The sequence below is a fragment of the Talpa occidentalis genome, unplaced genomic scaffold (genome assembly GCF_014898055.3).
Source record: "Talpa occidentalis isolate TD23 unplaced genomic scaffold, MPIMG_talOcc4v2.1 talOcc4.2, whole genome shotgun sequence".
In the NCBI taxonomy this organism is placed as follows: Eukaryota; Metazoa; Chordata; class Mammalia; order Eulipotyphla; family Talpidae; genus Talpa; species Talpa occidentalis.
Genome location: NW_023602073.1, coordinates 57,550,492 through 57,567,163, shown reverse-complemented (window position 1 = coordinate 57,567,163; position 16,672 = coordinate 57,550,492). Strand labels below are relative to the sequence as shown.

Here is a 16,672-nt window from a genome sequence, read left to right as displayed (position 1 = left end):
TGGGAACTGCTTGAAAACACCTCCTTCCCGACGAGAGATCACTTCCCACCCCCCTCTCCACTGCTCACCCAGACAGTTGTGTCCATCATGTGCCAGGTGGAATCCATCATAGCAGGTACATCGGTAATTGCCGGGGATGTTGACGCAGTCATGCACGCAACCTGCGTTATCCTCTCGTTCACATTCATCCACGTCTGTGGGCAAAGAGGAAGTGAGGCTGCTGGACCCACCTGTGTGCCCCCCAAACCCCCTACCCCTGGTCCACCTCTGGGCTCAGCCTTGTGGTGGCTTTTAAAAATATATACGGCACCTCTGTGTGTGTTTGAACATGGTTTTCATGGTCTACAAAACATTTTGCATCTTGCTATTTTCATCGAAATGTAAGTCATAAAGAAAAAAATAAACTTAAGTTATAAAGACTTTCATTTCTAGTCTTTCTTATTATTGCTGTACTTGGTTTTAGAACATCCCATTGTGCTGCTATATCATAATTTATTAATCCTTTTTCTCTATTGTTGGAGTCCTTCCGTTTATTTCACTATCATAAATAATGCATCAAAGAACACTCACCAATATATTATTGTGTTGCTTTGGCGTTCCTTAAATAAGCCCCTAATATTCCTGACTCAAAGGGTATAAATACCTTTGAAGAGTCTGGCTAGGAATGACAAGATCACTTTTCAATTTATGTTATCACCAGGAATCAATGAGTACACCTTGTCCAACTGAAGTCTTACCAACACTGGAGGTCACAGATTTAAAATAACATCTTGAGACTGCCTTAACTTCCATTGCTTTAAGAGGTGAAGATGTGCTCATTTTCAGTATGAAATTCCCTAAGGAAAACCATTCTTATCCTTTATGGGCAGGGGTAAAGGTGTGAGGCATTAGGGTACCTCATCCCCATGACTCTGATCCCCTCCCCAGACCCCCTACCCGTCTGGTTCTGCAGCTGAACAGTTCCCACCAGGCTGGCCGACAAGGTGCATTTGTGCAAACTGGAAAATGGTGTCTTCTCTGAGAAGATACAGCCCCCCTCCCGTGTCACCCCCTTCCCATGCCAGTGGGGATGTAGCCTTAAGTGTAATGCGCAGTATGGCCACTGAAGGCAGGGCACTGGCTGCCCTCCCAGCAGGTCCCCCTTCTCCAGGTGCCCTCCAGCCTCACCTTTGCAGTGTTTACCATCCCCCGTGTAGCCAGACTTGCAGATGCATTTGTATGATCGCGGGGTGTTCTGGCAGATAGCATCGATGTGGCAGTTGTCAGTCCCCTCCACACACTCGTCCACATCTGGCAGGGGCAGAGGGGGCATGTGAGACCCTCTGTTGGTGCAACCCAAGGTATATCTCGAGGGAGGTTCCCCACGGGTAAAATCCCTTCTTTAAAATAGAGAAAGAGACCTTTCCAGAAGCAGGTGTTTTCCTCGCACCCGTCTCATACCAGAGTAGGCCAACTCTGTAATTTCAGGAATTCAGAAGGAAACCCCACTCCCCTCAAAAATACTTAATCTATGACAGCTAAAATTCCATCATTTGAAACACTCCTTTGATTTAAAAACAAAATAAAAAATCTTCAGACTTGATAGTACACTTAACTTGATTAGAAGTATTCAACCTGGGGCCTCTCTGGTGGCACAAGGGGTTAAGATACAGCACTATGAAGATATCCGCAGCCACTGCAACACGAGTTCGATCCCCGGCCAGGGAGGTGACCCACATGGCACAGCAGACCTCTCCTGACTTGCCCGCTGCTCCCCTCAGCAGTGTATTTCAGTCAGTCTGCCTGTTCTGTTTCCCACTCTGTCTCTGGTGAATTCTCTCACCCCCACACACCTCTGGCCTGTACCCCAGTTCTTGTATGCATAAATAAAATAAATCTTTAAAAAAAAAAGAAAACGAAATATTCAGCCTGGTGTGAACTGGTTTACCTTTCTTCGGAGTAGGTTTAGAGGAAAGGAGAAATGGAAACTCAAGGGAACAGTGGCTTCTTGGAAAGTGGCAGGGTCCAGCGGCCACTGGCAATTAAAAGAGGGAGAAAGGAAGACAGGACATCTGAGGAATCCTCATGTGCCTTGTTCTTCTTGAGACTAGGCCTGCTCCCTCTTGCCTGCCATGGTGCCGAGAGGCTTTAGAGGAAAGAAGTTCCATCCTGGAAGATTTTCCTTGGCCCCTGTGCTGTCAGCAGCAGAGGGACCAGGAGCTGGCTGGCTGGCACCAGCAATCTGAAGCTTGAGAATTGCGGACCTTGCAGCTCTCCAGCTGACCCACGCAGTCCACCTATCCCGCCACCCTGAGCGCTTTCATCTCCTCCCAGTGCTGCTCTGTCTCCTGGCCTGGCTCTAACACCAGATGCTTACTCACAGAGCTATGCTAAAGGAAGCAGTCACCCGAGATCCAGCAAAAAAGAGGATGGTTAAAAAAGGACATAAGAAAGAGATTCATTGTCTTTGAGCAAAAAGACCCCAATTTCTGGAGCGGTATTATGGTACCTATAAAATTGGACTGAGATAGGAAAAATGTTTCATTCTGTTGAAAATGCATTATAAAGTATGTTTGTGAAAGGTAATATCCTGAGGGTCTTGGAGACTCATCCAGCTAAATGGAGAGACAACAGACAACTCAAGTGGTGAGTGGCCTGAAGCACGATAGATAAGGTGAGGGGGTCCTCAATCTGGCTGTCCAGCAGAGTCAGCTCCCCGAGGAGATGTCCTGATGCCACCCCCGATTCTGGTCAACTAGTCTGGGCTGGGGGCCGGCCATCAGTATTTTTCTGCAGCTCTCCAGGCAAGCTTTTGTTAAAATGTAGAACTTCAGGCCTTATCGTCAACCTGATGATTCTAAATCCTCATTATGGTGCTAGATATGTTTTTCCACTAAATGAATGAGTGAACCAGCAATTGCTCCAATTTCTAGACACCCATGATTCCTAACTTGAGATAGTTATCCGTACTCTGCTGTCATATTTCAACAAGTGCTTTGGGGGCAGGACTGAGGCTTCGAGGGGCTGAGAAGAGAACTGCAATGTGGACGACTGCCCCCAAACACTGCCTCAAATCAGCCCTGCATGCGGGCCCTCCAACTCTGCTGGACTCCTGCAGCAGTCCCCCCTGCCAGGGACTCTACCCGCTGTCATTCTCTAGTTCTCCATCTCACTCAGCTCTGCAGTATTGGTGTTTGCCTGGTGGTCCACCCTGGGAAGTCCTCTTAGAGTCAGAGAATGGAGATTGCCCTCCTAGAGGGCACAGAAGACTTGTCTGGGCACAAGAGACCTCTAGGGACTAGTGAGAGGCTACATGGAAAATGGGTTTGTTCAACCAATGACATAGCATGAAACATGCTGTCACAGAAAGAGAGGGAGCTCTGGAACCAGTCAGTTCCACATTCAGATCCAGCTCTGCCACCTCTGGGGAGGCTTTTCTGATTCTCTCATTTTTCTTCTCTTTACAATAGAGGTAAGAAAACCTCAGGAGTGGCTGTGAGCATTTAATGAGACAATTTGTGTGAAGAGCCTAATCAAGTATGTCACAAATAGTCAGTACCAATACGTGGAAGCTTGAGGATCAGTATTTGATAACTGGTACAGGCAACAGACGCTGTGGGGCTGTGCTGGCCGAGATGAGAACGACCAGCCACATGTGGTTATTTAAATTCAAATTCATTTCAAATTCAGTTTTTTGGTTACATGAGCCACAGACCAAGCGCTCAATACCGTCCATAGCTAGTGGTGACCCAACTGGACGGCATAGATAGGACCGTTGCCAACATCCCGGAAGTTCTATTCGACTGCACTGCTCTGGGGGTACCGAGAGCCGGATACCCTAGGACCCACCGAAAAGCTTTATGAGGAGTAGGATTCAAGTTGAACTTTGGAGGGTGGGTAAGCATTAGACATTCAGAGGGGAAAGAGGAAGCTCAAGCGCAGTTAGACGTGTGAAGAAAGACAAAGCACCCGCAGTCAGGTCCTTATTCCTCGTCACCACATCTCACACAGGCCCTCCACTATGATTTTTGAACAAGCAATTCTCATTTTTTTTAAAAAAGATTTATTTATTTATTTATTTATACAAGCACTGAGTACAGTCAGAAGCGCGGGAGGGTGAGAGGATTCACCAGAGCCAGAGCGGGGAACAGAACAGGCAGACTGACGAAGTACACTGCTGAGGGGAGCAGCGGGCACAGCAGAGAGGTCTGCATGCCATGTGGGACCCTCTGGCGCTGGCGGCCAGGGATCGAACCGGCGCTACAGAGGTTGCAGGCAGCTTCGCAGCCCAGCGCTCAAACACTGCGCCACCAGGGGAGGCCCCAATTCTCATTTTTGAATGGATAGAGGCTGTTTTATCTGCTTGTGTCGGGTCCCCGGGGGAGGGTGGCCTGGATGGCACCCCCTGCCCTGAGCCAGTCCTGTGTGTCCCAGAGGCAGGTGTGGGGCCTTGGGCCGTTCCAGTGACTAACAATCACCCTCTTCTCGCCTCTCCACCCCTTCCCTGGAAGCCCCTGTGGGGACCTGGCAGTTCCTCTGGAAGCTCCCCATCTAGTGCCATCTCAGGGCATGTGCCCGTCCAGATCAGCTGGCACTTTGCTAGAATCAGGCTCTCTGGGCTCCACGCCAGTCCTCTCGGTACCAGAGTGGGCCCCAGCGCCCACTGCAGCAAGCCCAGACCTCCTGGCAGAGCCTTCAAAGCCCTCTAGCTACCGGGCTTTCCAGCCATCTTCCCAGTCTCATCTCCTTGTTCATAAGCTTACCCCTCTCTGCAGGCTCTGTTCTGGAAGGCTTTGTCTCCTCCCTATGCTCTCTACCTGCCAAACCATCCCTCTTCTCCCGGGCACTCACCCATCCCCATCTTCACATGATGCAGTCCTCTCTTTTCTAGCCACACTGCTCTCAGCTTTCCAAATGTGGCTTAAAATGGGCAGAACAGGTCTAAAGCAGAGCTCTGAAACAGCGCCCCCAATGATATCCAGCCTCTCCTTTTGTCATTCTTCCAGAACTCTGGGATGTTCTTCCAGTATATTCTTCCAGAACTCTCCCCACAGAATTTGTCTATGTGGAAATCCCTTCAACGCCCGTGGGTCCAGTCTCATCTTAACTCACTCTCTCAGGGAGCAGGTATTTTCTAGCTGGCCCGACAAGCCAGCTGATGGGGTTGGACGTGGACTAGTTCAGATCAGTGGTTCTTGACTCTGCTGCACAATGGGATTCCCTGTGGACCTTTTAAAAGATGTGACCGACCAGGCACCCTTCCATTAGGAAGGCCCTCCTGGCTGAGGCTGGACTAACTGTCTTCCTTTCCCAACTCGGGTAATGTGAACAGACTACTTGCACTGGGGAGAGACCAGTGGTGGCGACATGAGAGAGTGGCTGAGACGGGGTTTTGGAGTGATACTGTGGCAGGTCAAATACCAGCTCCACCTGTCGTGTGGATGTGGGCCAGCCTCTGAACTCAACTGTTCCCTTCTCTGTAAATGGGAACAACCACTCCAACTCCAACTCCTAGGGTTGATACTTACCAGATACTTAGCACTGCAGCACAGGCATGTAGTAAGTGCTCAGTAAAAGCTCACTGTTTTTATTCCCTCTCTCCAACTTTCCCCTTAGTATCCTTTCTGAACACCTCTCCCCTCTCTGCTTCCCTTTATCAAAACCCCACTTTGGGACCTCCCTGGTGGCGCAAGGGGTTAAGACACAACCTATGAAGCTGACCACAGCCACTGCAGCACGAGTTCGATTCCAGGCCAGGGAGTTAACGCACACGGCTCAGCAGACCTCTCTTGACTTGCCCGCTGCTCTCCTCAGCAGTGTGTCTGCTTGTTCTGCTCCCCACTGTGTCTCTGGTGAATCCTCTCACCCTCCACACCTCTGGCCTGTACCCCAGTTCTTGTATGCATAAATAAATAACTCTTAAAAAAAAACCCGCTTTGGGCCCAGGGTTGGGGAATGAAGCCCCAGGGAAGGATGTGAGGGTGTGGGAAATTTGGGGAACACACATGCCTAAAGGTGCCTGCTCTACTGCCTACTTCACCCATAGCTGGCATCTGTCCAAGGAAGAGGGTGAAGTGGGTGAGGGGCCAGATGGGAACCAAAAAGCTTCCCTTGACAATCTTCTGAGAGGCTACCCTTTTGTGCCCCCACCCCTGCCCCCCGGCAATGCCAGGAATAAATGCTGAAGTGGGAGAGCTGCGGCTGCAGGAACACCACAGAGGAGCGGAGATCTCCCTCCCTTACCCTTTCCTGGCACAAAGGCATAGGTTTGTGACTGCAGCAGTGTTCTCCAGTGCCATCTGCCCTTTCTTCTGCATTTGCTTTAGCGCCTAGTAGAGCGCCATAAACTGCTAAGTGTCGGGAAGAAGGTGGGACAGGGGAGGAGGCTGTGAGGGTTAGAGCAGACTGGAAGGGGTGGGCTACTATAATAACACGAGCAGTCCTAAGCTTCCCTCCGGAGAGGGGACGTGTACTTCAAAAGATAAGCATGAGGACAAATTTCATCTACTTCAACTTTTTCCCAGATCCAGCTCAGGAACCCAACAATTGGAGGTGAGCAGGAATGCAGGCCATGGACAAGCAGATATGCTTCTAGGGTCTCCCCTTGAGTCCCACAGTAGCCACCTTACCACTCACGTGGTGGGGGGTAGCTGTGGACTAATTTGCTGTCCCTAGTGGGTCCAAAGCGGCCTGTCTGGATTCCAGATTTGCTCACCTGACTGTGACATCCTCCCCGCCCCAGCTGGGGAGGCTGTTTGCTGTGTCTACCTCAGCCCTCTTACCTTTCTCTCCTCAAATGCCTTCCAATCTCCCCTGTCAATGAGTTCGGGTGCCACTGCTGGGAAGCTACCTGGAACTGCTCCAGCCTTCTCTGATCTAAACTTCTCTTTCTCTTAACTTCCAAAGCTTTTATTGTCCGTTTTGCAGATCACCTGTCCAATCACTATCTCGTGATGCTATCTTACATGCTACCTCGTGCATTATGTAAGCTTTAGTTCAGGTGTATTATCTTCCCACTGAAGCTGTAAGCCCCCCGAGGCCATGGCTCCCGAAACGGATCCAGCAGCTGGAAGAGTGAGCACGCACGTTCTTTCAACCAGCACATAGTTAATGAGCAGCTGTGACATGCAGAGCTTGTGCTGGGCACTGGGCATTCAGTAGTGAACAAGACAGATACACTGAAAGCATCTACTGAATATCTGTTAAACAGGTGGGTAGATGGGTGGGTGGGTGGGTGAAAGGAAGAATGGCTGGGCTGATGGGGCAGTGAATGAGATCCATATTTGCAGCATTCTCTGTTCTATGTGACTGTAGAGAAAGAACTTGTTTCTTTACTTTCCTGCGATCCTGTAGCTTTCAAGTGGAGGGCAGCCCCAGAACATTAGTCCTAAGTTAAGGGTAGGGAGATAGGACACTCAGAGAAGGGAAGATTATCTACTTAAAAGCATGCATTTGTTGATGCTGAGGCTGGAGGAGACTGGGACCAGCTCATCTAGGACAGAAATTCTAGAGAATCCTATAGGATCTGCAGAATCTCAGGGCCTTCAGCCATTATCTGGGGCAGTTCAGACAGTCCTCAGAGAATCCTTGTCAGATACACATGCCTTGCCTCGGTCAGGGGTAACACCAGGGCCCAAAGTCCCATCCTAGTCAGTTTCTTCTACGTTACCTCCCACATCTAAGTAACATCCAAAGTAGAACCATGAGGCCTCCCTGGTGGCGCAGGGGGTTGAGATGTCACCTATGAGGCTATCTGCAGCCACTGCAGCACGAGTTCGATCCCCGGCCAGGGAGCTACCCACATGGTGCAGCAGACCTCTCCTGTCTCGCCCGCTGCTCCCATCAGCAGTGTATTTCACTCAGTTTGCCTGTTTTGCTCCCCACTCTGTCTCTGGTGGATCCTCTCACCCCCACACCTCTGGCCTGTACCCCAGTTCTTGTATGCGTAAATAAATCAATCTTAAAAAAAACAACAACAAAGTAGAACCAGCCTAGGTTTGGGCCAGGGCATTCTAACGTGCGGCATGTTCACTCACACCTGCCTTGTGCCCATCTGCTCCACCTCTAGATCAAAAGAGGAACTGGGGCAATTGGCAGAGCCTGGCTTCCCAGCTGTCTTCCCAGTTTGGAACTGAGGATTGGTGACCTCAGCCTGGACAAAGTCTAGGCGGGTGTAGGGAGAACCAGGGAAACACGCAGATGACCCCAGGGAGAGGAGACACGCACTTTCTTCGTTTTTAAAAAAGTACCCTTCCCTCTCACACAAGTATAGCCGCTCGACTGAGGTGCCTGGAAAAGCAGTTGGTGCTTGGCAATTAGAGGGGAGGGGGCTGAACCTAACAGCATCATCACCCATTGGGGGGCCCAGATGAGTTTCTCGTTGAAGTCCAACCTTACCCTTAATCCAGCTCCTTGTTCATTTGAAAGCTCCCCTAAATGGATAAGAATTTTCTCCCTTTCAGTGTGGACGAAGCCAACCACCCTGAGTCAGAGGCCTTTCCAAGGTGGGGAGGGAGGGTGGGGGGCAGCAGGGGAGGGGCAGGACACCTGGGCATTGGTGAGGGGCAGCAGGGAGGCAAGCAGTGGGCAGTGGCAGGTTCCTGTTTCAGGAATATAAATCTTATTTCTATGAATTAATGGAAAAAATAAACTACAATGTATAATGTCATTAAATGGAATCATAGGTGCTTCATTTGATCCTCAAACAGCCCATTCTCAGTGCACACAAGAGGAGCAAGCCCAGAGTGTGTCTCAGGAGAGAGCAAGGAGCTAGTGCAGAACCAGGTCCCAGGTCTTCTGACTCCCGGTCCAGTGCTCTTTCACTGAGTATTGTCTTCACCGAACACTTGAGGGGAGAATTCATGCCTTAATCAGTGTGCCTCGCAGCCCCCCAACTCAGCACTAAGTTAGCACAAAGCTAGTGTAACAGTGTGTGAGCCATAGAAATGGAGGGTCCAGGTTCCCTGCCCCACCCAAGGAAGGGTGGAGCTGACTGGGAGGAGAAGTTAAAAAATGATTGGGAGGCCTCCCCGGTGGCGCAGCGGTTGAGCGCTGGGTTGCGAAGCTGCCCGCAGCCTCTGCAGCCGGTTCGATCCCCGGCTGCTCCCCGGCCACAGGAGGAGGGTCCCACATGGCGCGCAGACCTCTCCTGCCGCCCGCTGCTCCCCTCAGCAGTGTACTTCGGTCCTTCTGCCTGCTCTGCTCCCTGCTCTGGCTCTGGTGAATTCTCTCACCCTCCCGCGCTTCTGACTGTACCCAGTGCATGTATAAACCAAACAAACAAACAAATAATGAATAAATAAATAAGACATGCCTCTAGAAAATTAAAAAAAAAAAATGATTGGGAAAAGGCTGGAAGGGCGAAGAAAAGGAAGGAAAGCTGAGAGCAGACCTAGAGGACAAATGCGAAGCAGAGACAGGTGAAGCACTGTGCTTGCTTCTTGGCCTTCTACCAGGGAATTGGGGGACTGGGAAGAAACACTTGGACGAGACAGAGATGTGGGTGAGAGGGGAGGCCGACAATGGGAGCCTTTATCTTGACTTGTACTTTTCTTTCTTTTTTTTTTTTAAAGATTTATTTATTTATACAAGAACTGGGGTACAGTTGGAGGCTGGTGAGAGAAACGGACCGAAGACACTGCTGAGGGGAGCAGCGGGCAAGACAGGAGAGGCCTGCCGCACCATGTGGGTAGCTCCCTGGCCGGCCGGGAATCGAACCTGCACTGCAGAGGCTGCGGACAGCTTCACAGGGCAGCACTCAACCCGCTGCGCCACCGGGGAGGCCCTGACTTATACCTTCTTTCCAGACTCACCTGGCCCTTATTGTCCCTTTCCTATGGGTCCCAATCAGTAGGTGCTTTAACTTGTGGCAAACTTTTGGGTTTCAGTAGCCCCACTTTGGGCTGACCCTGTTTGGCTGGACCCATGAGGGGATGGGTAACTTTAGGTGTTTAATTGGAAACTATTTTCTCTTCTCTCTGTTGCACACTAATTGTATTTAAGTTCTTTTCTATTGAAGAACGTCCGCATTAAGAGTACGTTTGTCTTTATGTGGTGGCTGGAGCCCATTTAGAGCAGGCAGGTTTGGGGGTACAGGGGTGCCCCTCACTTTGCCCACTAAACTCAGCACCCAATCCATGACCATGGAATGGCCTAGAAATGACATTTGGATGTTCCTGGTGAGAAATCAACGGCAGGCGTGGGGATGCTCTGAGGGCTTGGGCAAAGGGACAGCGTGGAGGAGGGCGGGCCGAGCGGTGGGCAGAGCGGGAGGACACCACAGTGGGGCAGGCAGAGCTGCAGTGAGGAAGCGGTGGGCAGTGCAGCAGTGGGCAGGTGTCTCCTGCCCTTGGATTCACTCTGCTGGGCCAAGCAGCTGGTCAGAAATGAAAACAAACACCAGGGATACAGGTTCCTGCTGTTAACAGCTTTAAACCACCAGAGGAAAACTCCAAATAAATATAATTAGAAACTTGTAAAAATGTCCTCTCTGTAAACCTGCTCCCCAGGGTCTACCCTTGAAGCACCCCCCCCTTCTCCCACCCTCCCCCCCATACCGTGACACTCCACCCTCACCCAGAGATTCCTGAAACCCGTTTCCTTAGTCTGGATCTTCCCTGCAGCCCAGCAGCGCCTGCCCAGGTCTTCAGCTGGTCACTGTCAGTGACCAGATGTGGAGCACCTCTGGATTGGCGCTCTGTGATCCAAACCCCACAGCTCTCAAGGGCTATAGTTACGGTCACAGGGAACACCACAGGTAAGAGTGAGGGGCTATAGTGCCCTAGTTAGGGGTCATTAAGCCCGTGTGCAGGGCCAAGTCGACAAGCCAGCACCTTGGTGTGAAAAGGGGAGATGTCTAGGTTAGGACAGGGTGCAGAGGGCTAGTTCCAGACCTGGGAAGAGATGGTGTGGGACCAGGGACTGAGGCCGCAGGGCCTATCCACAGTTCAGTGTGGATAGGCATTTCCAGCCCACTTCCCAGCATTGTTGGACACACACACAATCACACACACTTGTTCTGCAGGGCCCGCTTCACGGGCATAGACCCCCACTTACAGACACAGTAGGAACTATGAAGCCCTTGGGGCCCCAGGAAACGGGTGTGGGAAGAAAGGAAGGCTAGCCAAGTGATACAGACTGGGGCAGGGCAGTGACGCAGGGCAGCGACACAGGGCAGCCTGGGGAGGCCTGGCCGCAGGACTGAGGCTTGCTGTCTTTCTTTTGCCTTCAGCGGGAAGATTTCCCTGAGATGTGCAGAATCTGAGAGCTGAAAGGGACCCGGCTGATACTCTGGTCATTTTACAAGTGAGGAAGAGAATTTCAGTTTCTCCTGCAGAGGCCACCTTTACCTAAACCCGCTGGCACCTTGCTCCCCCGCACCCCACGATGCCATTTGGGGCTGGCAGTGTGGGCAAGGGAGGTGGAGAGCAGCCAGTCTGTTGATAAAGAGGCCAGTGCGGGGGAAGGGGGGGGTGTCCTCATCTCCTTTTACCCCGGTAAACTAACTCCTCTGCCCTCCAAACACCCCTGGGTTGGCAGTTGTTCTACTTCTACCCACCAGGAACGACAGTGCCTCTGTTTCCAGACTTCTGCCTTATAACTGAGCCTGAGAAGCTGTCCCCAGGTCTGGGCCTCTTGCGGGCACTGCCAGACTCAGCAGCTCCACCGTTTCCAGCCCTGACAGGGACTCTTTCTTGTAAGCGGCCACGCGCTAGGTGTACGGGACAGCAGGGGAGGTACAGACTCGGACACTCGGGGGCCAGGGGTGGGTGGGAGGGCAGGGTCTGGGGAGAGTTCAGGCAGCAATTTCCTTCACCTCCATCTCCTATAGAGGGTCTGAAGCCATCCCTTCCCCCACCCTCAGTTTGAGGCACTGGACCAAGCCATTCCACTTCTTCACTTCTCCAATGAAAACAAAACGCACATTGCCCGGCTTCCTTTTTCCTCTCACCGGAGCCTGGCGAGAGCGTGTGTGTGCACGCGCATGCACACACACACACACACACACGCGCGCGCACACACACACTCTGAGTCATGCACATGCACGTTCACCAACCCCAGTGAATGCACACCTCACATTCCCAAACTCACACCCAGGGCCGGGCCGGCTCCTTTTACAACAGGTCCCAGCCGCTCACATCTCAAACCGGTTCTCATGCTCTCGGATTCCTGAAGGTTTCAGAAAACAATTTCATTTAGGGTTGCTCGTAACTTTTTTCTTTCTCTGCCTGCAGTCATTCTGGCCTCAGTGTCTTCTAGTGCCCTCTCTCGTATTCATCCTGCAGAGACTCACGGAGATGAGGGCTAAGAAGTGGAAAAGTTTCTGTACTGCCCCCGTCGCCCTAAGCTTCCCACCCCCCACTCCCATGGGGGGGGGGTATGTCACTGAGAGGAGAGAGGTCAAAGGGATTCCTGAGGAATTTCTAAGCAGTCCTTTTCCACCCTCCTGGAAAAATGGGGGGGGGTGGGCTTAGAGGGGGCTGATTGAAGATCAGGCTTCAAGAGCGGGGACTCCTCAGTGTGGCCTGGATGGGGCACTGGCAATAGCGGGGCCACCCTCACCCGCTGACACGGTTATGGTTTTCATTTCATATTTTAGAGGGAGGGGCTAGGAGGAACAGTCCCCTCACTGTAAGAGCTGGCCACAGGAGCCCAGGGAAGCGGGGAGGAGAGGAAACAGCCACATTAAAGAGGAAGAGAGGGGTGGGGAGTGAGAGAGACACACACATACACCCAGACAGAGACCGGGAGAGACGCACCGAGACAGAGAGACACTGTTTGCCGCCAGATGAACGCTCAGTCCCAGGGATGGTGTTACTTGGAAATACACGACTTTATCAAAATTCTGTCCCTAATGAGGAGAGAAAACAACCAGGTAAACTAAACGTCCAGGCTGGCTCTCCCTGAGTCCGCCCTGGGGACAAGTTTCCCCAGGAGGCCTGGAGACCTTTTCATTCAGCTGTAACCTGAGCCCCTAAGAGAGGATTTTTAACCACTGCTGAGCGGGTCCCCCCCCCCCAAAAAAAAAAAAGCAAAGCAAATTAATGCTTTTAAGTTAACAATTATCTTGGTTATCCAGTCTGTCTACTTTAACATACACAGACAGGCACTTGAAAGATACTCAAAACCATGTACCCTCATGCTCACTCACTCCCAGGCACAGAAGCCTACCCATCCACTCGCGCACACACAGCTCTCAAAGACACTAAAGCGTATATTTGCACTTAGCAGCCTAGTCACAATAGACAGACGTGCAGTGTTGTCACCTATGGGTGACTGTGGTAAACCTCTCTCTCAGCTGCTTTCCTTGTCCCATCCAGTCCCCACCCCTGGCCCCCTCAATTTCAAACCACTTTGGTTCTCCCTTTGGGGTGTCTCTGGAGAAAAGGTACAGAGACCCAGATATCCCCAGCAGTATAGTAACTCAGTGCAAGACGCTTCAGGGGTTATTTGTGTTTTAAAGGCGAGCTAGAGCTTCATTTAAAAGCACGTGGCATTTAAGGCACACCATCTAGCACTGGTGATAACCGGGAGCTAGGGACACCCATGGCACTCTGTCTGTGGGTAACTTATGCTTCCTGCAGGTCTGGCTTGAGGGTTTGGGTTCGGAAACATCCCTCTAACCCAGCAGACCTGTTGTTAAGCAATCTTCTGCAGGCCGGGTTGACAAATGTCTTGAATAGCAGGGTCAAAGGAAAGAAGATGCAAAGCTAATTGCAGCCCAATTGTGGCTGGTGAATGAGATAAACAGTGGATAAAACTACTAGTCTGGAAGTTCCTCGAGGGCAAGGCCCTCCACCCGGGTTGCATTTCCCACAGCACCCAGTAGGGTGTCCAATGAAAGAGGGAGCCCTGGAGTACCTTGGGGAGATTAGGAGTCCTTCTGGCCTTGAAGAATGGACGGATGTCCCGATTTGGGACCCTCAGCTTGACAGTACCTGTCCCATCTAGGCATCTGCCCCCAGAAGCCCCGCTGAATATACTGCTTGCTCCCCCTTCTGCCCCCAGCCCCCCAGTCTCACGAAGCCACCACAGACACTGGCTCCAACTTGAAAGACGCCCTTATCTTGTCTCTAGATTACTGCATGAAATCTGTTCCTTCCTTCAGACTAAACTCCCTAGCTAATTCCATGTTGTGAGTAAGTCAGCACACACTACAAAAGCCAGCTTTGTTTATGAAAACACAGGCAAATCCACAGTGGGAGTGGGGTTGCTCCCAGGCTGAGGGTGGCAGTGGTAGTGGACTGTCTGGAACCAGGACTGGAGAAAGGGAAGTCTGGAGTTGGGAGGGGCCGGGTGGGGGGCTGGAAGCTGACAGCTCAGGGTCTCCAGTGTTGGGTTCTGTGAAAGGACAGGTTAGAGGAGGTCAGGCTGAAGCAGCAGTGTTGGGGGAGAACAGGATGGCATTGACAGAGCACCTTCCTTTCAACAGAGTGGGAACCCCTTCGGTACACAGAGCAGCTTAAGAGCAGTGTGCGCAGGCTCTGGACACAGCGACCTGACTGCCAGACACTCAGGCTTCCCCAACTCCCAAGTTCAACTTTCCCTTCCCGCCAGCCACCTCTACACCCCAGCATGGCTTCGAGAACCCCTGGGACAATAGGCAGACTCATATCCTCCTGGGCAAGGCCTTGCCAGGAGGAATTTTCTTTTTGTACATATAAATCTCTTCCTGGGTGAGGACATGATGGGGGGAAGGGTGCAGCAAGAGGTCAAGGGGGGGGGGAGGCTGTCCCCAAGAGAACTGTGGCCCACCAGTCTAGTTTCTGCCAGCGCAGCCTTGGGACTGGCCAGGCAATGCGCCCGGGGTCAGGGTTGGGGGTGGGAGGGCCTCCCTGTCTCTCTCTCTAATTCCTAGAGGGATCTGTCAGAGCTCCCTGGCCTGGAATTTTACTTTGTTATTTTAATGCAATTCTGACCTGGATTTAAATGGAATTGGAAACCAGAGGCCTTAATAAATAAATATTGTGATAAGAAATGAAAGCCATGCAAGACGAAAGGGATCGCACCCCACCCCTCCCAAAGAGGCAAGAAACGCGACATTCTTGCTGGGAGGCAGAGCTCTGCAATTCTCTCTTCTCCAGCCCCTCGCCCTGCAGCGAGAGACAAGGTGTGCTTCCATAAAAGATCCTATTTCCCCGTCCTGTTTTCCCATTGATAAGACAACAACTTCAAATTTCGATCTAACTCTGCCCGAGGGCTGCGGGTAGGGGGAGAAAGCGACATCGCACGGCCGAAGTTTTCCTCCGTCTCTGAACTGAAAGCCACGGCTCCAGGCGCCGGCAGCGTCTGGGAGGAGACTCGCACTCCTGGGGGACACGCAGTCTTTTGTAGCCGCCGGGGTGGCAGTGAAGTCGGGCAGGGATTCCGAGATGCGTGATCCCTTCTCCCCGGCGCCCCCAAAACCCGACTCACCCGCCGCCCCCGGCTCCTCAGCCTCGCGCCCGGGGCGCGGCGCCCAGAGGTCGGGACCCGGCGGGGGAGTCGGGCGCGCCGCGCCGGGTCCTGACAGCGGCACCTTCCCGGCACCTGCCCTGCCCTCGGAAACCGCGCCGGGCGCTCGGCCCCGCGGCCCGCGGCCCCTCCTCGCTTACCTTGCGCGGCTCTGCCGGGCTGGGCGGCGCGGGCGTGGACCAGCAGGACGAGCAGGCAGAGCCCGGGCACGCGCCCCGAGCCCATGGTCGCGGCGCCCCGCGGCCGGGCGGCCGGGGCGGGTCCCGCGGCGCGGGGAGGGCGGAGGCGGCCGGGCCCCCGCGCGCCGGAGGGGGAGGGGGGGGCGCCCCGCCGGGGCCGGGCCGGGGCTGCGGGCGCGGGGCGCGGCGCCCTCGGCCGGAGGCTCTCGAGGCTGCGGGCTGGCCCCGGCCCGACGCCGGGAGAGCGAGCCCGGCGCCCGGCGCCCGGAAGGCAGCCCCGCTGCCCCCGGCCTGCTCGCGGCCGCGGCCGCGGCTCTGCTCGCGGCGCGCGGCGGGGCTGCGCGGCGCGATCCACCCGACTCGGCGTCGCCGGCGAGAGCTGCGGCCGGGGCGCGCGCAGAGCCCGGCGGACCTGGGAAAGGGGAGGGAAACGCCGCGCCGCAAGCACGCCCTTCTGCCGCTTTCTTCCTCTCCGCTCTCTCCGTCGCTTTTTCTTCGCCCTTTCTCCTCCTCCTCTCTCCTCTCCTCTCCGCGCTCCTTCGCGTCCTCTCCTCCTCCCCCGCCCTCCTCCACCTCCTTTCCGTGCCTTTTTCTTTCAAATGGGGCCTCGGCGCGGCGGCCGCTCCCCCTGCGCGCCCGGGCGCGGCGCGCCCCTCCCCGGCTGCCGGGCCGCTGCCTGCAGGAATTTACAATCCGGCGCTGGGGGAGCGGGCCCGGTCTCCATGGAGACGGCTTCCCGGGAGCAGGGAGGTCAGGCTCAGACCGCGCACAATCAATGGATCAATGCAAGCCCCGCTCGGCTCCAGACCAAACAGCGCCCGGCTCCGGCTCGTTCTCTCCCCGCGGAGAGAGTGGGGGAGCTGGGGTGCGCCCCCGCGCTCGCACGCGATGAGAGCCGTGCGACGCCGAGCCGCACGCACACCTCCGCCAGCAGACAAAGAGGGAGCCGGGTGTCTGGGCTGCTGGGGCGAACCGGGACGCACAGGCTCTCGGGCACGTCCACTGACACGACCCGACGCGCGGGGGCACGGTCACACGGGACCTCCCCAAACTGAGAGCGC

The 16,672-nt window shown here is 53.8% G+C and overlaps 1 protein-coding gene across 4 annotated transcripts in view; it reads right to left on the bottom strand.

The window, feature by feature from the left end:
- The window catches only part of SCUBE3 (signal peptide, CUB domain and EGF like domain containing 3), a 35,624-nt gene extending 19,910 nt beyond the window's left edge, over positions 1–15,714 (bottom strand). For 3 of the 4 annotated variants that reach the window (XM_037519562.1, XM_037519564.2, XM_037519565.2), the window contains exons 1-3: positions 15,573–15,657; positions 1,168–1,290; positions 69–194 (exon numbers count right to left, since the gene is read on the bottom strand). In XM_037519562.1, the coding sequence (XP_037375459.1) occupies positions 69–194; positions 1,168–1,290; positions 15,573–15,657 (334 nt within the window). Of the gene's footprint in view, positions 1–68; positions 195–1,167; positions 1,291–15,572 lie in introns of all 4 variants that reach the window. The other variant, XM_037519563.2, reaches the window with a different exon arrangement.
- Between the last annotated feature and the right edge of the window lie 958 nt (positions 15,715–16,672).